This window comes from Cryptotermes secundus, unplaced genomic scaffold, assembly GCF_002891405.2.
Source record: "Cryptotermes secundus unplaced genomic scaffold, Csec_1.0 scaffold384, whole genome shotgun sequence".
In the NCBI taxonomy this organism is placed as follows: domain Eukaryota; kingdom Metazoa; phylum Arthropoda; class Insecta; order Blattodea; family Kalotermitidae; genus Cryptotermes; species Cryptotermes secundus.
In genome coordinates, this window is record NW_019731268.1 from 485,413 (window position 1) to 510,216 (window position 24,804).

Sequence of the window (24,804 nt, forward strand, 5' to 3'; positions counted from 1 at the left end):
AGAACAGACATAATAAAAGTGTTATGGTCACCTACATCACTCACCCCATCCGTGCGGAGAATTTTCGATTTGAGCCATGAGAGGTAGTAGACACGCACACGGTTCTTCTTTCCCGAGATAGTCACCAATATGTTCTGTCCCTCCAGAACCTCCATCTGCTGGAATCGTCGCCTTGAGATGAGCTGATAAACCTTGCCCTGACCACTGCGGTCCAGCAACATCAGTCCATTCTCTGTTCCAATCAGCAGGTTCACCCCTGTGCCACACAATTCCATTAGTACAGAATGTAAGAAACGTTAGGTAGCAATTATATGCATCTGCAAATATATTATTAATGACTTCTGATGCAATAAACAAATTTCTAATGTGAATGACATGACATTAAGGAGCACCATGATACGTTTTTAAAATAAGAAACATGTATGCCTCGTATTTCTAAAAGAAATATAAAAATAATTCATAAGTCTGTCACACTTTTCAAGGCACTTCTATATGTAATAACTGAAATTCAAAAGACACACAAAGGCTGCCAGAAAAAGAAAATCCTGAAAATTGACACATTTGAATACCGGCACAATTATAAGTACATGGATATTCGTACTGTCACTTATAAGGGATTGGCATGACTAATAATAATGAGTTCTGGATTTGATGATTAGATTTATTGGCACTTCTTTACAGTTACAGTCAATTATAACAGCTCACATACTGAACTCATTTCTATATGTGTAATACAAACTCTGTCGTAAATTCTGAAGCAACTGTCTGGTTTCTAAGTGTTTACAACTTTCAGTTTTTGTATTCATGGAACCTGTGTTCCGTAACCTCTCTGTAGCAACGTATTTGCCAATTTGTTTCCTACACATGGCCCACATGTCACAATATAAATTTCACATCTTTGACATGTAACATACATGTAACTTCTTCTAGAACATCTCTTAGGTCACATACTACCTTAAGTAGGCAACCTCAGAGAAGAAAGGGCATGCGCATTCAGTAAGATCTGCCATCTGGTAATCACTTTTGATCCTATTATATGGTGAAAATCGAATCTAGTAACAATCTAATACTGACATAACCAAATCATTATTTTATAATGACACACCGTCAAAGATGTTTCAGACACAGGATTCTCGAGCGTAAGTAACTAAACATGGAGTTTGGATTGGTAACTGGATTTACTGAACTCTTATAACATGTAACAACGTGTAATTATAATGCTTTCACTGACTCATGAACTCCGCTTCTCTCACTACAGTACACGATAAGTCTTCACTATCTGCTGCCCAGTAATAGCTGCCAACAATGGAGATACTCTGTCTCTATGTTCATGTCATTATCGGATGGCAACTGCCTCACAAATCAAAACTTGTAGACCCAATCACTCTCAACTAACTTGTCTTGTTTGTGCTTGCTGTGTAGCTTTGGCATGGACCACGCAGAAAACACCATCTTGAACAGTTCTTCTAGTGAATTTGATTTGTTTCATTCTGGCCTGTCTCTGTGTTTTTACAACACAGCGCACCACAAACACATACAGGACAACATCAAACAACCCTCTTCTTGATAATGATAACGCACCACACGTTCACCCCCAATCAATAGAAATAATAAAAGGGACGACATGAACCTCCTTGGTTTACAAATTTAAATAGAGTCTTAACAAACCAATTATAAATATTTTAAAATATTGGAACAGCCGCTGTAGTTGTAAAGACTTTAGATTTTATACTCAATTGTATATTATTCTATATGTATACACTTTAACTTTCAGAACATATATTGTAATAGTAGCCTCCAATTGTATCGATGTAAAGGTGTCCCTCTGATGATGGTCTCTGAAGACCGAAACATGTAAGGGCCTAAATAATTGAAATAAGAAAAACCTTCACCAGTCACACTGGATGGAACTGTTTAATTCTTCATGAAGTTCTTCTAGTGTTGCATGTTTATTCATTTTCTAGCAATGCCTCACTTCTTTGATGATGTAATAACATGGTTACTGTGCCAATGCCTAGCAACAGATTATGTCATTTGTTACGCTTTTCTGTCATGTCATAGAATAAAAGACATCAGCATATGCCTTCCCCTTAGATGCACAAATACAAAATCATATATACCCATTCTCTTGTCCTCAAACCATGCAACCAACCAACCAACCAACCAACTGATCAATCAAAACTAGTGAAAACTATTGAAATCATCAGGTCTTAATTGAAACCTGAAATACACATCCACAACCACGATTCCCCAATTCTTCTCCATTACCAAATCAACACAAACATGCTCAATAATGCTTCCTCCTCTCTGATAGCATCAACCAAACAATATTTGCCCAGGATTCCACAACACTTTTTTTTTTAGTTTTCACAGCCATTCACTCTTAATGTTACAAATACAGTATGTGTGTTTAATGATGATTTCAGTACCAAGACTAACATAGTGCGAGACACCTGGAAGGGGTTTGGGAAGAGTAAGTAGTGGTCCAACTGAGGGGACATCCTAGTATCTACCTAGAGGGAAGGCCTTCATCCTATTCGAGACACACCTCCCTAACCAGAGTCTTGAGCATTATTTCCAGAAGCAGTTACATAAAACATAATCCTAAATTCAGGCATATTCTGCATTTTCAGTAAATCTCTGGTTATTCAACAGTTCAGGTTCTTGCCCCTTTTAATGAGCTAATAATCAGCAGAACACTGATTAAGTGACTTTATTAGCAACCTTGGATATGATCCATTCTGTTACAACACTCAGCATGTTCCAGCACTAAGTTTATCTTACCCTTCTGAACCCATTTGCAGCATGAAACATTTTCTTCAGCAATGCCTATACCAACTTAAGAAAAAAATAACCAGACATTCAAACTCCTGATCCAAAAACAGATTTTTACTAAACTGAAGTGAAACTCTTTAACTATGGTACACATTGATACTGGTTAGAAATTTCATGAAAATACATTACTATAATATGTGCAAGCATCACAGAAGGATACAGCAGAGCACAGAACAATAATGAAACATAACATTTTGCAACTAATTCCTTTTAAATTTCATACTTTTGCCAATTTTTGTGTGTACACTGCAAAATTTTCATATGTGCAAGGAAAATGTTAGACAAACATACAGAATAAAAAATTAATGTATTCATATTCAAGCGCAGTGATACTGATGACACTGATAGAGTCACATCATTATCACAGCCCCATGCAAAGTTACTATAATATTCACATGCTGTGTTTTCTTTTTCACAGTAACTGAGATGTGCAGCATCATGACATGTACAAGGAACTCATGCCTACATTTGGTCAGACCATCCATCCGACATCCCATGACCTCCCAATGTCATCTACCCCTTCTCCTGACCCATAACATGCCATGTCTCACATGTTTCTTTTCAACCAATCCTGCTCACTTCTTTCTGCCTCAGACAGGCTAATATCTTGTCAAGAGCTTCTCATCTTTTTTGAACAGGAGCAGACATAAATTCTGATTTGGAATGCCTGCGTTACTGTACTACAATGTGTAGTTTGAAAATCGAATTTCATTTGAGACTAACTGGAGTGCCCTTGCATGTGCATGAGAAAGGCAATGTGCTGCTGTGATCAGGTCTCTGAGTCATTCTTTTGCATGTGTGTGCTTTGCTTCAAAGGTTATGTTATTCATGAACAATTTTACCTGTTTACCATGCCTAACTGTTTATGAGCTCAGGCTGCAACGTTCTTGTTAAGTTTCTTTACCACTTGGGTGATAGCTGGGTCAGGCTGTATGTGTGTATGTATGCATATTGTGAAGTCTGCTAAGGGAGCAATCAGAGTAATATTATGGCTACCCTTAGCAGGACACTGTTCTCTGAAAACATGTGTGATGAACATTTGCCTGTAATTCTGCAACATTCTGACCAAGAACTGCTTTCTCTTCACATTACACATATTGCTGGCATATACTTCAAGTGTTACTAGTATTTGTTATGCTGCTGTTTACTAAATCTGTTTTCTTAGTCTTTCTTTTGTGAAACAGGCCTGTTCCAGATTACCACATACATGCATTTATGGATGTGAATGTATTAAGATACACTTTCCAAACTTCAGACTTTACAGTAACATATTTCACAGCCTGAGACCCCAAAATTAATATTACATTTACTCACCCCAAAGGGCAGCACAGAGGATCTCAGAATTGAACCTCTTCTTGTACTTGCGAATTTCAGGTGTATCAGAGCCCACATCATGTGAGGTTGGTGTCACATTTACATTAACATGTGACTCTCGGCGTGTAGGGCCCGAACCACCAGCGCCAAATCCAAATGTAAGAAATGAACGTTGCTTCTGTTGAAGGGGATGAGGAGGTGACTTAGATACAGCTTGACGATACTGCAACCCAAACAGTTATTCATCAATATGCATTAATGGGGGAAGAGAAAGAGACAAAAACAGCATTTACATATAAAGAAAAATCCATTATCTTTTAACTATTGAAAATAATAAGAAACATTCCCAATTATGCAATCATTTGTCTTCAGAAATCTGAAACAATGCAATCCAAATTTTAAGGGTATTAATCACCTTCCATTCATGTAAGACAAATGCTGGTAATTATAACATTCTTGGGTTTTGAATGAACAACTCTGTTGCTTCAGTTAAGAAATGAACCTAATCTTTCACTTCCCATAGAAGCATGTTACACACCCACACCAAAGCAATAGTTATATGGAAATAAAAACATGAGGTTAGTTACCACCTGCTGAGGCTATAGGAATTCATAATCAGTTTTATTCTGTTAGGTCTCTTTCAAACATGAGAGGACAGTCTGAAATTTTAACTTATTCTGTGCATGCAGTGCTTCATTTCTGGTTTGAGTGAAAGATGTCACCTTAGCTGGAAACTGATCTTGCAAGCATACTACCTGTACAGGATCTGAGGTTCTCACAGCAGAGATTATGAGAGTTCTATCTTCTGGAATTAACATGGAGTAGTCCACTGAAAGTCAACCGATGTTCCTCTGAAACAATGGCTGACTTTCAATGGACTGCACAGCGTTATATCGGAGAAGACAGAACTCTTCATACTACCTGCAGTTTAGAAATTTTGCTAATAAGTCTTAACTGCTAGCTCCTCAAATTGTTTTCTACTCAATATTTATATTAAATTAAATTCATAATGTTATTTAACATAAACTAAATATTACAAAGTTAATAAAATATTCTAGGGCTATCAGCTGTAAAAGTTACTTCAAAATTACTGACATTTCAGGAACCACCTCTGGCAAGATCTAAATAATATATTTATATATCAAAAGTGTGGTTATGTAAGCACTAATCATTAGCATCATTAGCATGACTGGGATATGGCAGACTGCTTCACCATGGCACAGGCAAACATCACATCAATGGCTGCTACCCATATTCAACAACCAAAGTTCAACTTACATACTACTCAACATCAAACAGATCACTCAGGCACCAAACACTTCATGGCTGACTTTACTGACAGAACTTTCAACACTGCAGCCATATCCATCTTGAGCCAAGGTTTAAACTTTGCTCAAACCTCAAACACATGTTAAAACTTAAGATTTTATTGGTGGTATGGAATGAACAATCCAGCATCTATAAGGGGCAGTCAAATGAAAACAGGTCACCATGCATAACTCACATGGTGCACAAGTTGGTAACACTGAAATTTGATTACGGTACGAACATCTGGTGGGGACTTGAGATAGCACAGTCACAACATGCCCTTGCACACTAGTTGTCTGTTCATTGTGCTGGAAGTAACGTTAGCGCTATGTGTGGTCATCCAACATCAGTAATGGAGGTGGTAATGAAGATCAGCGAAGTGTAGTGCGCTTTTTGACTGCTGAAGGAGTAGGAGGATGAGAAATTCGTCGTCACATGTCTGTTGTTTACAGTGAACACAGCATGTCATGTTTGCAAGATGATGCTCGCCCAGGACAGGCTCATCGTGTCATCACTCCTGATGTTATTGCTGCGTTGGATGGTCATATCTGGGCAAACCGCCAGATCACCATGGAAGAAATTAGTCTTTTGATGGGAATAAGTCGCGGTTCTGTACACGCCACTGTGATAAAATACCTGATGTACTGCAAACTCTGCGAGCAGTGGGTTCCACATCAACTCACGGAGGAACAGAAGACTCAGAGAGTGGCTGCATCACTGGGTCACATGCAACGATACCATGAGGAAGAGTATGCTTTTCTGTCCCGTACTGCCACTGGGGATGAAACTTGGTGCCACTGTTTTGAACCCGAGAGTAAACGGCAGAGCCAACAGTGGAAAGACGTGAATTCTCCCCCACTGAAGAAATCCAAAGCCATATACACAAGTTCCAGTAAAGTGATGACGATGTTCTTCTTCAACTGCAAGGGCGTTCTGCTTGTCAAATTTCTCAAGCATGGGGCCACAATCAGTGCACGGCGCTATGAAGACACTTTGCCGAAACTGAGATGTGTGATAAAGTCAAAATGCCCTGGAATGCTTTCAAACAGCATTATCCTTCTTCAAGATAATGCGCACCCCCACACTGCCAACTCTGTGAGGAATACGCCACAGAGATTTGGTTAGGAAGTGCTTCAACATCCCCCCTACAGCCAAGATCTCTGCCCATGTGATTTTCACATTTTTGGAGACCTGAAGAGAGACATTAATGGACATCAGTTTGCATCAGACGAAGATGTGTGTCGCTGGGTAAAGACATGGTTCCGTAGACAGCCCACAAGCTTTTTCAAGGATGGGACTGACCATCTTACCTCCCAGTGGGATAAATGTATTAACAGTTTTGGAGATTACTTTTTAGGTAAGAAATGTTTTTTAATATGTTTTGGCTTCTGACCCGTTTTCATTTGACTGCCCTTCATAAAAGAACCACCATGTCAGAGAATATTTTGTTAGCTACTTCTAGTTACTTAATATACTCTGATGCTGTTAACCAGATTTAGTGCAATGATTTAATACTAAAATATTAACGCTGTCATCATTACAAAGTGACAATAAAAAGCTGAAACCAATGCCATTTAAAAACAAAAGGCATAACAAATGTGCAAAAGAATGATATGCACATTTACTTATCAATATATTAATGAAACTCGCTTTACTTTTGTGAAAAACATTAACAAAACTTACAAATAATGTACTTTAACAATTTCATTAAACTCACACACAAATGTTCTGTATAAGAACTACGGTCAATTTTGAATTAAAATAACTACTTTCTGATATGATTAATGCTGATTCCATTTTTATTATTATTATTGCTAGTTCCTTACCACAGTTACATGTCACATAATTAACTTCATATCCAAAAAAAAAGTCTTTATCTTTTCACCTACCCAATTTCAGGATTTTGCTGGAGGAGGAACAGAAAATGTGATTACAAACTCGTGTTTAAGCTGTTTACGACTATTTTTACCGATCACACTGCAGCAGTGTTCTACAATGAGTGTGTCACTATAAGGTATTATTCATTTCATCCATTCATTCATCAATGGATCTACAGCCCTTTGTTGGGCCCTGGCCTCTTCTTCAATTTTGTAATCTCTTTTACACAGACAGTGGGACTCCTTGGATGAGTGATCAGCCCATTGCAAGGCCACTACCTAAACACGGGACAACACAAACACAGGACACACACACACACACAGATATCCATGCCACAAGTGTGATTTGAACCCATAATCCCAGCATTCAAGCAAGCAAAGACAGTTCATGCCTTAAACTGCTGGCCACTACTTGGTACCATGTGCTACTGTTTTTATAAGAAATAGTATAATTACATATTATACTTATAAAGAAGGCAATACATTAAATCATAGTTGTCCTTCTGATCCAACTGTGCCTTCTACTCTTCTGTAGTAATTCTACATGTCTAGCCTTCTACTGTTACTAATACACATACGCATGATACTGGTGGGAGAGCCAGAAGGAAAGAGACAACCAGGAAGACCAAGACATAGGTTGGTGGACAATATAAAAAATGGATCTTAGAGAGACAGGATGGGATGGTGTGGACTGGATCAGTCTGGCTCAGGATAGGGACCAGTGGAGGGCTTTAGTGGGGACAGTAATGAACCTTTAGGTTCCATAAAATTCTGGGAAGTTCTTGAATAGCTACACAATAGGCAGCTTCTCAAGAAAGGCTCAGCTCCATGAGTGAGTGACTGGCTTGAACAACACTTCAGACAGACAAGACCTACCACAGATTCATAGCCTAACCACATTAATAATTTACATTAGTAAGAGTGAAAATGGGGAGGTGCCACATATGGGACTGTAAAAATAATAAAACTGAATTGTACAGGTGAATGTGAAGTCAGATTCATAAGGCAATGAAATAGTCTGCTAGCAGAGTGATATTTTGCTACCCTTCAAGTTCTGTTTGCAAGGACATACACTTACTCGACAGCAAACTAGCAGCACATGGCTATGGAAAGTTTCACTGACTAATCTGACAACAGAACACATGTCACTTTTGTTGTAAAGACTTGTAGATCCTCATGTGAGGCCTCCTACTGTCAGTAAACAATGCTGGGTCCTTGTTGGCGACCACAGGCACTTCAAACAGAATGGGTTTGTCATAAATGTACTATAATGCAATAACATTAAGAGATGTATGATGGGAAGTCATAATGTTTTCATTATCACCATGAGAAAATCATAATTCCAAAATATTGTTCTATATAAGAGACAGCCCATTTCCTGAGCTTGCCGAAGTCATATTTTCCAACACCAAGTGGACAGAGGGAGCCAACAGAAGGGGCAGAAGCAAATGGTGATGTTAGTTGAGAAAGTGAAGGGGGTAGGCAAAGAAACAAGTACTGAATATCTGGCTTAATACCAAAATAATGTGAATGCAGGCTAAATATAAAATACACTTCTTTTAATTTACAGTTGAAATACATTACCAGGCAATATCAGATTTTGTTGTTTGGTGCAGTGCATTTATATTTTACTAAAACTGTATTCAGTCATATATCTGCATATTAGAATTTTTAATACACACATGTGCATGCACACAGACATATCACAGAAAGTTTTATTCAGGGCATCTTGTTTTCAAATTCCTGTATATGTAAGATATACATGTATATTTATTGACATGTATAGTTAGTTTCATACCCTTCTTTCTTAAGGAGAATTTCTGTGATGACAAATTAGGGTGTCCTGTGCGTGAAAAAGGTTGTGGAACACTGACCTTGAGTATTCAAGATAGAAGAACAGTGCACCTTGCCTAACCTCATTGTGCTAATGGCCACGGCATATCAAATAACTTTCAAAGTTACATGTCTTCTCATTACATCTTATGACACTATACTATGTGCCTCTACTGGTAAAGATTTTTCCTTCAAAAAAATAGTAAGAGTACATCTTATACTCACTCACTCACTCACTCACTCATGGAGGTGAGCACTGCTTGAGAAGCCGCAAATTGTGCAGCCATTTAAGAGCTCCCCAGCATTTTATGGAACCCGAAAGTTTATTACTGTGCCCACAAGAGCCCTCCACTGGTCCCTGTCCTGAGCCAGATCAATCCAATCCATACCATCCCATCCTATCTCTCTAAGATCCATTCTAATATTGTCTATCCACCTATGCCTTGGTCTTTCCCAGTGGTTTCTTTCCATCTGGCTTTCATACCAATATCCTACAGGCATTCCTCTTCTCCCCCATTCATGCTACATCTTCTGCCCACCTCATCCTCCTTGATTTGAGCTTTATAATTATACTTGGAGAAGAGTACAAGTTATGAAGCTCCTCATTATACCGTTTACTCCAACCTCATGTCGCTCATCTCTCTTCAGTCCAAATATTCTCCTCAACAAAAACAGATAACTTTATGAAAGGAGGTAAAGTGTCATTTTCTTAAACAACGCAAGCGTCATTGCTTAGCAACAACGAGTAAAAAACAGTTGCTAAGCAATGACGCTTGCGTTGTCACACTTGCTCGAATGTGGGCAGTTCCCACAGAACAATCCAACAGGTATAATATATGGAGGCAAATGGACCAGTGTAATGCTGGCTTAACTTACTCACTTTTGACTACCATCTCCTTCAAAATAGTCTCCTTGGGAATGTATATCGAGATATCTTTTTCTCACACTTCAAAAGCACCGTGGAAGTCATTTTCCTTAATGATGTCAAGTACTGCTTACGATTCCGTTTGGATGTCAGACAATGTTTCAAAATGTTGTGCCCTCAGTTTCATTTTCAGTTTGGGAAACAAAGCAAAATCACAGGGGGCTAAGTCTGGCAAGTAGGGAGGATGGGGAATGATAACCATGTTGTTGTTAGTCACAAACTCTGTGGTTTTCAGGGACATATAGGTGGGTGGGTTGTTGTGATGAAGGAGCAAAGCGGCGCATGTTCAAATTTTCTATTATGATCGCCTTGCAAACTCCATAACTGATCCCAACTGTGTCTGTGAGCTCAAGGATTGTTTGGCAACAGTCTTCATTGATGAGTTCTTGAATTTTTCAACACTTTCTGCCGTTTTGCTGGTGTTTGTTCAGCCTGAACGTTTGTCATCTTCAACTGACACACAATCGGCCTTGATTAGTGAATGCCATTCAAAAACCACTGTCTGGGTTAAAGAATTTCTCCAAAAGCCTAACAAAGCATTTCAAGTGTTTGGATAGCGGATTTACCGAGCTTTGCGCAAAACTTGATGCAGGCACACTGCTCGACTTTGCCATCCACTGCTGATAAAATGAAACACAAAAAAAAAAAAAAAAGTGTAAAAACAATGCATGTTCATAGTACGATGTCACGTTTGACCTTACTGGTTATTTGATTGCATTTATTGGTATTAAAACAGTGTATTTCATTATGCAGTGAAAAAATTATTTTTTATAATATTTACAGTAAGATGATGGACAGCTTCTTCATGCAATTTCTCACAACCTCCATTTAGCGTGAATAGATTTTGATGAAGAATTTGTCATAGGGAATTTTAAGAAAAAATTGCTGACCATCTTCAATTTTAATTCAGTCAGACAATTTGTCGATCTGTTCAAATTTTCAATCATCATCTTGTAGAAAGTTTAGAAGTGTCCGAGAGAGCGTCATCTTGTGGAACACTCATATCTGTGGAAACCTACTCCTTCAGGCACAATGATGCTCATGTAAGACAAGGGACTGCTATCTCTTTTAAAACGTCCTGTTCCTGTTAAATTCCTGATATCAATACCTCCATTAGACACTGACATCTACCAAGAAATAAATTAAATTTGGCAGAGCCCCAAAATCCTGCAGACTGGTACAGGAGCCACAAATGCAGGAAACTGCTTTCACATTGTCAATATATTAACAGATAAAAACTCTTTAACGAATACCACCCATCACATCCCATCCAAAATATCTGCACATCAGCATGGCAAGACACATGTAATTGTGGTAAGAGAATTAGTAAAGCATATATACACATATATCAAGACCTCTTATAGCATAGTGGTTAGAGCTTGAAGTTAAAGCACACATTTCGTTATGAAATTCATGAAAAACAGATTACTGTGGTGAAGAATGTTACATTAAATAACTTTACGATTATGAATTAGTTAAGAGGTAAGATGTGCATACTTACATATTAATTAGTATGCTCTTGGTTCCATTTCCCCCCGCCCGTTAGTGGGTTTTTGCACCAAAGAAGAGACAATTAAACTTTATTAGTGTTTGCAAACAAAATATAGTGCAGTTAAGTCATTTATAAATTATACTATATAATTCTCAGGTGGGGAACATGGGAAACAAATGCTGCAATAATATTTTTTAACATACAACAAACATATGATAAACTGCATACATCATTTGAAGTCCAATTATAGAGATATGAAAAATTACTTATGTGAGTAATGGAATAATGTTATAATAATTGCATTATCATATAATCTATAACTGGAATAGCGAAACAGTGATCTGATACAGTATGAAACTATGAAATACACACCAAAATCACTGTAACATTACCAGTTAGCACAGTCACATACTTCATTACACCACATTCAAAATGACAACTTACAGACACATATAAGAAATTTGAGTTGTAAATCTTTAATACTTCTGAAATATAATATGAAAGTAAGCTTTTAATAATGTTCTCTTGGTTATACTAATCCTTTCTCTAATTTTAACCACATGTGGTATGCAGGCAGCATACTAATAATAAAAAGGAGTTATTCAGAAAGTAAACTAAGGTGTCCTGTTAACAAAACAAGCAAGAAGAAAAAAATTATTTTATGCAAAAAATATACACATACTTAAGCTACTTCTTAACATAGTCACCGAAAGAACTGAGGCACTTGCGGCACTGGGGAATAATTTTTTGTTTGCCTGTGTCAAAGAAGTCTGCCACCTGTGAGCTCAAACATGTTTGTTCTGAAAAAAAAAGCATAGGGCCATTTAGAACAAAAGGCGTGGAATGCTGACATCTGGTGTACTGTTCCTCCATGAAAATGCACATCTGCATACAGCTGCCCACACTTGAGCACTTCTGGAGTATTTCAGCTGGGAGTTCTTTGACCATCATCCTTACAACCCTGATCTTGCTCCAAGCAACTACCACCTGTCTATCTACTTGAAGAACCAGTTAAGATCACAACACTTCAACAATAATGAGGAGTCGATGAAAGGTTTCAAAATATAGCTGAGCTCACAGGTGGCAGACTTCTATAACACTGGCATACAGACACTTGTTCCCTGATACAACAAGTGCCTACATTTTAGTGATGACTATGTTGAGAAGTAGCTTAAGTATGTACATTCTTTTTGTATACAACAATTTTTTTTTCCTCATTGCTTGTTTTGTTAACAGCTCACTGGAGGTTACTTTCTGAATATCCATTTTATTACAATGCTAGCAGGTGATGGGAAATATGAAACCCACCTCTGAAGTATAAAGAACTGTCAATGTACAGGATACACCCAACTGTCTATCCTAATGAATGGTAAGAAACATATAACTGAAAAACATGGATAATCCAAGCTCTGGATATGACTGGGAGACCACGGGGCCTGCTGAATATAGACATTTGGAAATTTAAGCATTCTGTTAGATTTGTTCAACTATCTTGAAAACCAAAAGACTTGTGATGAAAGTATAAAATATGCCTAAGTTTTCTCAATAACTTTTGTTTAAAACAGTTTTTGCTCTGATATATGTTTAGCAAGCTTTGATTGAGATACACGCAGAAAAACAAATAAATCTTCATGTAAAGTGGTTTTTAAAACTGTTTATTCTAAATTATAACTCAACTCACTCTACAATTTTTCATAAAACTCTCCACTACTATACTTCAAAGAATTCTTTCAGTGGCTGAGTTGCCTCATGAATACAGACAGGTGGACGGATGGACTGTGTGAACTTAAGAAATGCTCCACAGGGTTGCAAATGCACCCCAAAACAGAACACAGATAAGCTGAAAACCAGGAAATCTGTGTATGGATCATCGAGAGTATACTGCACTTAAATTCAACATATGAATCTTAAACTTCAGTTCATCTTTGGTGCAGTAGACATTTACAGGGAAATAAACCTGAGCAATCTAGTAATTAACTTCCTAAAAACAACTGTGAAGCATAACGGCCCAACTTCCATATAATATGATGCAGTTCACTAACGACTTAGTACATTTTGAAAAAGAAAGTTATTAATTTGTTGATGAAATATTAATTACAATGTCATGAAGCAATTTTTCTGCAGATTTTCCATTACTACCAAGATGAATCATAACCTCTATAATGTTGACTTCGTATGATGTAATGATTTAAGTACAACAGCCTCAAGCTAATATATAAGCTTCCAAGGCCATAAGAACTGGTAAATTTGAACATGCCTGCCCAAACTTAAACCAGCATTCCATTCACACATAAATATATATTACCTAAATTGTATTTGTCATAAAACCAAAGAGACACTAGATTGTCCACATATAGGGTGTCCCAGGAGGAATGGACCAAACTTCAGAAGGGTGTTCCTTATGTTAAAGTATGCCGATATAACCCAAAACACCTATGTCCAAAGTTGAACAGTTACGGAGATAATGGCCCGAGAAAAGTGTGGTCCTCTGGCGGGTCCACGCACTATACCTGTCAGCTGGCATGTCTTATCTGTTTGTCCTTGAGTGTCGTGATTCACACTAGCCGTAAGCTCATGTGCTACCTACAGAGTACGTTTCGGTGGGGTCGTGATTAGTTGTGATAAGTTGCTGAAATGCCTCTTGTGTTTTCACACGTGAAATATTGTGATGTGCATTTTGTGTGTGGATTTTGTGGTGGCAATGCACGTACTGCTGTTGAAGCATACCAAAGGCGTTCTCCCAATTGAAGGATTTCATCTCTAAGTGTATTTATGCAAATTCGCCAGACATTGCAGGATACTGGTTCTCTTCTGAGTGTTTCTGTGCACTCTGAAAGGGAGGATGTACGAATGATAAACACACGAGAGAACATTCTTGAGATGGTTCAGAGAAGTCCGCGTCTGTCCACTTGTAGAATGGCCTCTCGCATCGGCGTATCATGTATGCAGGTGTGGCGAACTTTACATGATGAAGAGTTGTATCCTTACCATGACCAAAGGGTACAACATCTGGAACCAGGCGACCATGCACAGCATATGGATCTGTGCCACTGGATAACAGCTCATCCCGAACTGTTAAGCGTCGTTTTATTCAGTGATGAGGCGTCTTTTAAACTGGACGGTGTAAATAATTTATGAAATGTGCATACATGGTCCCATAATAATCCACATGAGATAATGGAAACGAAATTCCAAAAGAGATTATCCGTGAATGTACATTTAATACAGTTATGTGGTCTGCTTATAGCGCAGTCAGCCACGTTACGTCAGCACTTGCCAGTCATGTGTCATGTATAGTGCTTGGAAACCCTAAGGACAATTATGACATGGCGAGTGAGTATTTTCTACTTCAATTTTATGGCTTCACGTCACTCACAAGTTAGTTTGATGTTACGTACATTATTAACATTACAGAATCCACATATTCCTGCCAGTTTTAATATGTAATTTGTAACCAACAAGTGTGCAACGCCGGTCAAAGTTTGACACTTCTCTGGCCATTATCTCCGTAACCGTTCAACTTTGGACATAGGTGTTTTGGGTTATATCGGCATACTTTAACATAAGGAACACCCTCCCGAAGTTTGGTCCATTCCTCCTGGGACACCCTGTATATATGAAGAATATGAATGGATTGCCAATTCCTCATTCTCAGAAATTCTGCTCAACACATTTCATTTACATGAACAATTTAATTATAGGTGAATCTGTAAAGCCCACAAAGTGTCTTTCTTTGCTGTGTAATTATTAACATGCAACAACTAAAGTATTACAACCTATACAGCTGAATCCAAAACATTTTTTACAAAGTGCACAATGTAATCCAACAAAGACCAGTGGGAAATCATTAATTTAAAAGATACTAGTCTCTGATAATACTGAAAGCAAAAGTTTCAAATCATGTTGTTTCTGGGCCTTTTCAAGAAGAAAAGAGTGAAAAATCTTAATGTAACATGATAAATACATGCACCTGACCTTTTTTATTTATGAATTACAGTAATCCCTTTCCAAGCACAAGTATCAACAGTTTTCTATTCCTATCCAGTTCTGCCAAGTGTACTATTTTGTGTTCATGTTTCAACAGTTTTGAATTTAGTTTTCCAAAGCTGCAAACCTGTTTGAGATTTTCACTGTTCTTTATCTTCCACCCCACTTAATTTCTCAAAATTGAATTATCTCCATATCAGACGTCTGCATTGTTTGCTTCCTTACTGACATTCTTCCCTTAAATTTGGAAAGTTACCACATAGTGATTGGTATTATAGTCAGCTCTTAAAGATCAGACATCAAGAATGTCACCACCCATCTATCAAAATCTGATCAATGCAATGTCTGTATAATAAAACAAATATACTCATAAAAATGAATCCTCACAGTTATCATGCTATGTAAAACCAAGCCTTGGCCTGCCCAACAGCATCTTCATACAAATTTTGGAGTCAGGTGTAGAAGCATACTGTTTGTCATTGGAAGATATAACTGCGTGTACAGTGACTATGGCTTGGGATTGGCTTTCCATCAAATGTAGGATTTGAGGTTCTCACAGAAAGGGTTATGACGAGTACTAACTTCTGGAATACAGTGCTATGTAGTCTGTTGAAAGTCAACCAACATTTTGAAGGACATACCACCTCCAGCTTCAGGACTGAATATGGTGAGCAAGATACCAGCATGAAAGCAAGTGGCAAGCCAAAGCCACCTGCTTTCATGTTGGTATCTTGTTCAGATTATTGGACCCTGAAGGCGGAAGCGATATGTTCCTCTGTAATTTCAGCTAACTTTCAATGGACTACATGGCATTATATCCCAGAAGACAGCACTCTGCATAAAATGTTTGTAGTCAATGACATCAACTCTAGCCATTTCTAAAAGTAACAATTTAAGTGTTTATTTGGATATTTGTATGTGACACAAATGCAATGAATGGTACTAATGAAGGGGAAACAATAATTTCATGCTCATTTGAGAAGGTACCCTATATGGCAAAGACTTTCATATTCAGTAAGATAATAATTACGGATCTACCGTATTTTAGCATAATCATTAATGTGTTGAGGAGATTTTCTGAACAATTTTTCAAATCAGCATTATTCAAATAAAATTATGCAATGAAATAGCATGCTAAAAAGGGAGCAAACACACTGAAGTACTGAAAGAGAAATGCAATAAATCATAATGTACAACTTTAGCATTCTTGAATTTACTTGTGATATGGGCCAGGCCTGCACAAATTTATACAAATCTAGCAGCCAGAATAAAAAACAAACTTCAGGTAAAAAATCTGATTACTTTAATTAAGAAAGGGCAAACTTGAACTGAGACATCTAAGCCTATGAATAGCTGCCAGGTCCATTCACACTAAAAAGGAACCCCAACACATCTGTTAGGATACAGGAACTTCTGTCACTGCTAGGACATGGGCAGAGAAGTGACAATATGAAGCAAAGTTAAAAAGATGGGAAAAGAAGGGGCCTTAACCCTTTCCAGTCAAATGTCGATATATTATTGACATGGTGGCTGTGCTTCCATGAACAAATGTTGATATATTATTTATCGACAAAGTTTGTATTGTGTTTCCGTGGACATATTTCAATCTCTCATCACTAGTTGACACTGGAGACTATAAATTATAGAATAACTGTTAACACCATTCAGTGTGATTATATGTATAGATATCTATTGCCTTTACATGAAAGGTCAGCTGACCATCTTCAGAAGATATAAGATCAACATGTTCAGAAACTACTACAGTGGAACCTCACTTAACGAGCACCTCTCATAACGAGTAATTCGCGTAACGAGCAAAACAAATTGCAAAAAAATGACTTGCTTAACAGCGATGTTTCACATTCGTTTCACAACGAGTGACGAGAGGGGAAGTCCCGGATTGTGCGCTTGCTACATCAGTCTGTGTTTAGCACTCGTTCCGCTAGCTCTTAGTGTCGCTTGTGATCACACATTTTTCCAAACCTGTGCTCAGACATATTATTTGTGATTCTTTTTTTGTGCAAAATTCAATAACCCTTGCAAAAATGTCCCTGAAGAAAAAGCCGCAAAAAGACAGCCGTAAGAGAATAAAAATATCAGTAGAAAAGAAACGTAAAATCATTGAAAAGTGAGAACGAGGTGTGAGCATGGCTGATCTAGCATGCACATACAATCGGTCTACATCAATGATCTGCACAATTTGGAGTTGCATTGTGTTTCACAGCAAGAAGTTGTGGAGGAGAGTTTGTCAGAGGAGGAGGTAACAGCAAAGCAACAATCTTCTGGCGCAATAAGAGAAATGCTGAAAGCATGGGAAACTGTTGCATTGTACATTGAGAAGCATCACCCTAATAAGGTAGTGACAATGCGTGCTACAAATTTATTTAATGATAATGCTGTGCGCATTTTCACCAAATTTTGAAGCGTCGACAAAATCAAATGTCTCTAGACAGCTTTCTAGTAAAAAAGAATTAGATATGTATCATAAATAATAAACTAATTATTTCGATTTTTTTTCTGCAAATCGAATTAGCATTCCAGGTTGGTTCATTCCACATAGAAGAAAAGATGAAGATGATTCACCCTCCTTAACAATGTATATATAATTTTCTTTGAATAAACGTTATACATAAATTTTTTTGAGTATTTTTTTCAGCATGGAACGCAATATCATATTTTACATTACTTTATACGGGAAAAACTGTTTCGGTTAACGAGTGTTTCGCATTACGAGTAAGATTCTGGAACGAATTATGCTCCTTAAGCGAGGTTCCACTGTATTATGAAATTTGTAATAGCAGCTTTTGAACATGTTAATCTCACGCCTTCTGAAGATCGTCAGCTGACTGAAACATGTAAAGGCAATAAATATCTACAAATTGAATCATACTGGACAGTGTTAATTATTATTATATAATTAAGAGGAATGAGATAAAGGCAGGAAAGGCAAAAAAGAACACAAGAATGAAGTTGAGGTAAATGTTTTAACATGCTGGAGAGGGAGGAAGGAAGGTGAAGGAAATGATGACAGGGCAAACAAATAAAAGGGATGGGAAAGAAATACAGAAGAAATGAGATAAAGTTATGAAGGGGACAGACAAATGGAAAAATGGGGAAAAGAATGACTATAGGATGAATAAAAAAGAGGGGGGGATGGGAAAGCAATAAGAGAAAAAGAAGGGAAGAAGGTAAAGACGTAAAATGCATAAAATAGGGGGAAAATTATTTTCCTTGTTACTTTAAATAGATTATGCACTAAGAGTAATGTAAAAGGCAAGAAATTTAGTTGCCATGGTGACCTGACACCCAAAAATTGTGCAGGCCTGTCACAGGCTACTTGCATACATTAAAATGCTCAAGAAATAAAAACTGCACATTTCAGTGCCAATAACATTGCCACATCTTGAAAAGTGCTGCAAGAGCATTTCAAAATCAGTGCTGTGGAGATTTGTCCAAGCAATACTTTTAAGAGTATAAAATGCACTTCTGAAGAACACAAACAGGTAAAACCGGCACTGAAGCTGTCATGCAATAAAGCATGACATCTTGCAATGAATCATGCAAGCAAAAAGAAACAAAACAAAAAATTGAATATTCAAACAAAAAGTGCATGTAAATTTAACACTTTTAAATATACATGTACACAGCACAAACTTAAATGTTCAAGTCCACTTCATATTCCCTTTTACACATATTATTCTCTTAAACACTGAACTAAACTACTTTACTGGGAGTGCAGGTCAGAGATGAAGCCTAAACTAGGGCTGTGACACAGTGGTGTGTGTGACTACCACACAACTCTAGGGTGCTGATAGATGACTATGATGACTGACAAAAGAGAACGTAAGTATTCTTCCCAGCACCACTCTGTTCATCATAAACCACATATGGTAACAGAACTGAACCTGGGCCAACAAGTTAGTGGCCATCACCTAACAGCCTGGACTGTGTGGAATGGTCATCTCCTTTCTTGTTAAATTTGTTTATAAAAGTGATAAAAATGCATGTACACACTGATTACAAAACTATACTCGTATTTGTTCCATAAATAAATACCTGCCCTTTTTCATCTATGAATCCAACTGAATATCTTAATTTCACAACAAACCAACTAAATCAATTTATGTACTTATTTCTTCCAGTTTAAAGTTTTAATTCTTTGCTCTTTGGTACAGGCCTTGTACAGTGCATTGATGGGTCATGATTCTGTGCCCTGACTAGGATTCAAACCTCTTCAAGAGCCAAGATTTCTTGTACTTCATGCCAGAATGCAGTAAAAGAGAATATACTCAGCATTTCTTGTGTCTAAGATTAAAAAATTACGCATAAATACTGCTTTCCCATTATTATAAATTAAATAATTTATTAGTCATCATCAAGAAAGATGCTAACATTTATCACTAAAAGCAAGAAGTTTTGCTTTCTTACTTAAAAACACTGTAAATGAATCTGAATAGGGTAGGATCATTACACTTTCCTTTGGGATAAAATATCCTGTCTTGAATAAAACTGAAACAAACTTTGTTTAGGAAACCTGTGCTCAACCTGTCCCATGTTTCCCCACATCAAAGCAAATATATAATTAGGGGCTGTAATTACAGATCAGTAAAATCTGCTCCATTATTATTGAGACTTTAAATCATTATTCATCTTCTCTAATACAGTTACAATATAACCATCAAACACCTCCAAAAGTCAATGAAGGAGTAACTTCTGTGGGGCTGTGACAATTCATGAATTCACATTGTAATTATGTTGGTCACTTTTAATTGTCTGAAGTGTACTTAACATAATGACATTTTGGAAACCAGCTCTACACAATCTTCAGGTGACTGGTTGTCATGACACTGACAAATTGTGTGTGTTATCATAATGAGAATCACATGAAAGTGGGTATACAGTTAACTCAAAGAATGTCAACATCTCAGATAATTACCAGCGTATAAACACAACTGTCGTGTAATAAATTAACCACTTTCCATGACGTATTTACCTCTTTTAAGAAATGTCAGTACTGTTTCACTGTTCAACTTCGTCACAAATCTTGTTCAGTTCATTACAAGGAATGTACACATGATAAAAGCCTTACCTCTTCACTGGTTGACTTGTCCTGTCTCTGATTTGGAGTACCAGGGCTTGAGGCAGTCTATAAACAAATAACATAATAGTGGAAATAAATACACTGGAAGAATACATTATTTTTTACACTGAAAATAAAATTTCTTGTGGTTTATCACTTATTATAATTAAACTGGAAATAATTTAAACTGATATAGAGATAATTTTATTGCAGATTGGGGGACAGAAATTAGCAACATCTAATGGACCTAACAGAATTAAGTTTTACACTTTACTTGTTAACAGAAGCAGAGCCAGTTTATGAAACCAATGTTTATAACCAAAAATTGGAAAACAGAAAATGTCCAGCAGAGGTGTGATTTAAAACATACCCCTGTCACAAGCCTTTAGATCTGGAAATACATTGCATACTTAACACATTATTGTGTAAGATTGCTGTCTTGTGAATTATAATGCTTCACAGTTTGGCAGGTGGTTATACATATTTACCCTGTAGATGAATATAGCATGTCCTTTTAAAACACTGGTAACTAACTACTACTCTAAATGGTGTCACCAAGCACATTGGCATAGGTGGTGATTCTTCTCACTGATATTGGAAGGTGCCTGGATTGAATCTCAGCCAGGACACCAACTATCCTGACAAGTTCTATATAGGCAAAGTCCCTCCAAAATTCTGGGACAGTACCCCAAAATAGGCTGTAAATGCTTCCATCCACATCCTTACCAATTCATTATTCATTTACCATCCCTTTCATTTGATGCCACCACAAGCTTCATTAAATAAACCAACCTTTAACATAAAAATGCATTGTATTATAACAAAGATGATCATGATCTTAAATTTTACCAATGTGAAAACCTCAAACCTCATCCAGGATAGGTACACTCTATAATGAGATGGAAGTGGTCAGGGGCAAAGCTGAATTACTGTCCTACCATCTCAGTCATGAGTCCGGTGTCACATTGTACAAATTTGCATCAGGTGTCTATAATTGTGTCCAAATCACTGACAATAGATACCACTACTCTTTCTTTTACAAATTGATACAGACACTGTGTACATTTTACTATTTCCAATATATCTCATACAAATGGCATGCAAGAGCAGAATTACTGAAATTAAACTTGGAGAAAGTTAGGATGGTGGCACAGAAAAGAAGTCCTATGCATGCAATACAGTAAGAAACTCCAGATTCAAATAACTGAGATATTGTCACATTTTACTGTCATGGATAATAACAACAGGTTTGGATCAGATTTACTGATCACTCCTTTATAATCACTCATAATCACAAGGACTTGCAATAAAGAATGTAAAGCTAACCCTGTAACAGGCCATGAAGGCCCATAGGGATGTGAGATGTTGAGGGTCCCACATTATCTAGACAATCGGCTCAAAGATGGCGGTAAGGCTCTCAGCCTTACACGCCAGCCACGCTTTACTCACCAGGAAAATTATTTAATTAATTCCTGGTACTCATTTCTGTTAAGAGTCTGAGTAAACCCCAGGGGCCTAGTGTGGCTGGTATGATTAGGTCAATTGGAAAAATCCCACGACCTCATCTGGACGTGAGCCCGCGATCTTCCAGCTTGTAGCATGGTCCCTCAACCAACTACGCTACCGCGACTTGCAATAATCACACTAAATGACTGCCTAGGACTTTCTCCATTCTCACTGGACTACAACTGGCTAGATTCTGGTTTCTCTCCATTTTGATCTGAACTACAACTGACTTCATTCCAATCTGAATGGTCTCCAATACAGCATATTGGTATCCATGTAAATATCTGTTGATCCTACAGCGAAATGTTAATTTCCAAGAATCTATCTCCATGGATTCATTTTTAACTTTTGTGTACCAGGAAATGTGTTCCATAAGAAGTTGGTTTCTAAGTATCCAACTCTAGGGAAACATGTCTGTCACTAATTCCATAGCAATGGGTCTATATGTCACAATATATTTAATTTCTGCAGAAATATATCATCAGTTTTACACCTATATAGCGGGGCCAGTGTCAAGAAATGGTAGGATGTGTTATGTTTAGTAACAGCAACAACACACTGGTGAGAGTGTACATGTAACACCAAATATTTTCTGGACATTCCAGTTTTCAAATCAAAAGGCATGTGGATTAGTTTAGGAGTAATGATTTATTTTTCTGTAAAATTACATTCCCCCCCCCCCAAAGAGTAAAAAACAAAATGGCCAGCCAAAGAGAACCCCTTAACCCTTTCATTGCATATTATCTTCTCACTATTTTCCTAACATAATGCAATTTTAAGGTAAGAATGTGAAAAAGGAACAAAAATGCATTTTCACAGCCCAGTGAATGAAGTCAAATAATACAGCAAAAGGAGGTGATTATTTCTGATGTGGACTAAATTCGACCATCGCATTATATAGTAATGGATGCTTGAGTTGACTTCAGTCAAACATTGCAGCAGTAGGGATAATCAATATGTCAACTTGTACGGAAAAGCAAAAACATGCAATAAGTAGTGCAGTTTATGCAACTTACCTGTGTAAGTAAATCGGGCAAAACTGAGCTAGTCCGGGATCCAGGTGTCCCAAGTTGGCCTGGTGATGAGTCCATTCGATGGAAGTCACCACGGCGGTCCTCACGATTCTGCCACAACAGCAAGTTACAGCTTTATGACTTCAGCTTACAACATTAGTAAGTGCTCATGATCCATCTATTATCTTTCAGACACTTAAAATTGCAAAAGTTAACTTTAAAGTTAATATGTGTCTCATTTTCATTTTATTTTAAAACAACAGCTTTACAGGTCATCCTTATAAATAAAATAATTTAATAACATTCAACCAAAAAAAGTGCTTTACCATCACATAAGAGGAATTAGGGAAACAGAAGAATTCTTGAGGTGGGAAAGAAACAAACTGAACATAAAATAACTAACACAGTGACCCATTAATCTCTGCATAACACAATGACAGCATGACACCATAACAGGACAGTCAAACCAATGATAATAGGTGAAAAGGAAGAAGCTGTTCCAAACCTAAAGAGAGATCCATAATGACTCATCTTATACATTTCTCACTCAGAAAATTCAATATAAAGTATTGTTTACTGTTCATACATCTTCTGTAAACCATCATACCAACAGATGACTGGAATTTCAATTTTCATATTGGGAGACTTTGAGGTTTCCATGTCAGAAAATGTAGCATTGAAACAAACTGGGAGCAGACAGAAGAAAATGGACCCCAATGGTGATTTATTTTTGTTTAAGTGATGATCAATTTGGTTCAAAGTACTATGGAGAAATATGAATCTGTTGAAGGGTTTGCAGTGATGATAATACAACATGAAACTTTAAGCATACATATGTTTAGTCTATGAATTCAGTAAATTAATACAAAAGATCTGTAAAATCAGTCTTATAGCAGACATTATATACCAGAACTACAAGTTTATTAACATTATAATTCTCCATGCCCTGAAGTATTCCACAGTGCAGACTAAGTTCAGAAAGTGAACACACCTTCATTCACTTAAAGTTCTACCAGTTCCCTACTCCTCCTTTGTTACACTAATCTCTAAGGCAATTTCAGTTTGAGCAAACCAGGATTTCAATATGTTATTACTTCAAGATACCTCCAAACTTCTATAAACTAAATTCAAGAATTTGTTAAATATTTTAAATGACTTTATGCCATGCCAGCATAAGAAACTGAGAGTATATGAAAGGAGGACATTGTCTATGATCAGTGATTTAATATCACAGAAATAGGATAATGAATTACTGTTATGTATCATCAGACATTTGAGTTTATTTTGAAGAAAGTGGCTTCAAATTTTGTAAACATAGTCTATAAATGACACAAAGAAATCAAGGTAAATTTAATTACTGATAACTGACACAAAAGTTAACATCAGCATGTAAAATGTTTTAATCACATATACATAGTATTAAAATAGCATTATGATTTTATATTCTCACAGTGGTGGTTTTCAATCTTCTGGGATATAACGCCGTGTGATCCCCTGAAACTCAACCAATGTTTTTGAGGAACACGTTGCCTCCATCTTCATGGCTGAAGAGTAAGCACAGCTTCTTGCTAGCTTCATGCTGGTTTCTTACATGGCTTGCTCTTCAACCCTGAAGATGAAGGCAACACGTACCT

The 24,804-nt window shown here is 37.1% G+C and overlaps 1 protein-coding gene across 8 annotated transcripts in view; it reads right to left on the reverse strand.

The window, feature by feature from the left end:
* The window catches only part of LOC111866791 (serine/threonine-protein kinase mig-15), a 154,006-nt gene that overhangs the window by 19,061 nt on the left and 110,141 nt on the right, over positions 1-24,804 (reverse strand). For 6 of the 8 annotated variants that reach the window (XM_023856055.2, XM_023856058.2, XM_023856052.2 and 3 more), the window contains 4 exons: positions 23,174-23,281; positions 20,661-20,717; positions 4,150-4,372; positions 36-256 (listed from right to left, as the gene is read on the reverse strand). In XM_023856055.2, the coding sequence (XP_023711823.1) occupies positions 36-256; positions 4,150-4,372; positions 20,661-20,717; positions 23,174-23,281 (609 nt within the window). The remainder of the gene's footprint in view (positions 1-35; positions 257-4,149; positions 4,373-20,660; positions 20,718-23,173; positions 23,282-24,804) is intronic. The other 2 variants (XM_023856054.2, XM_023856059.2) reach the window with 2 other exon arrangements.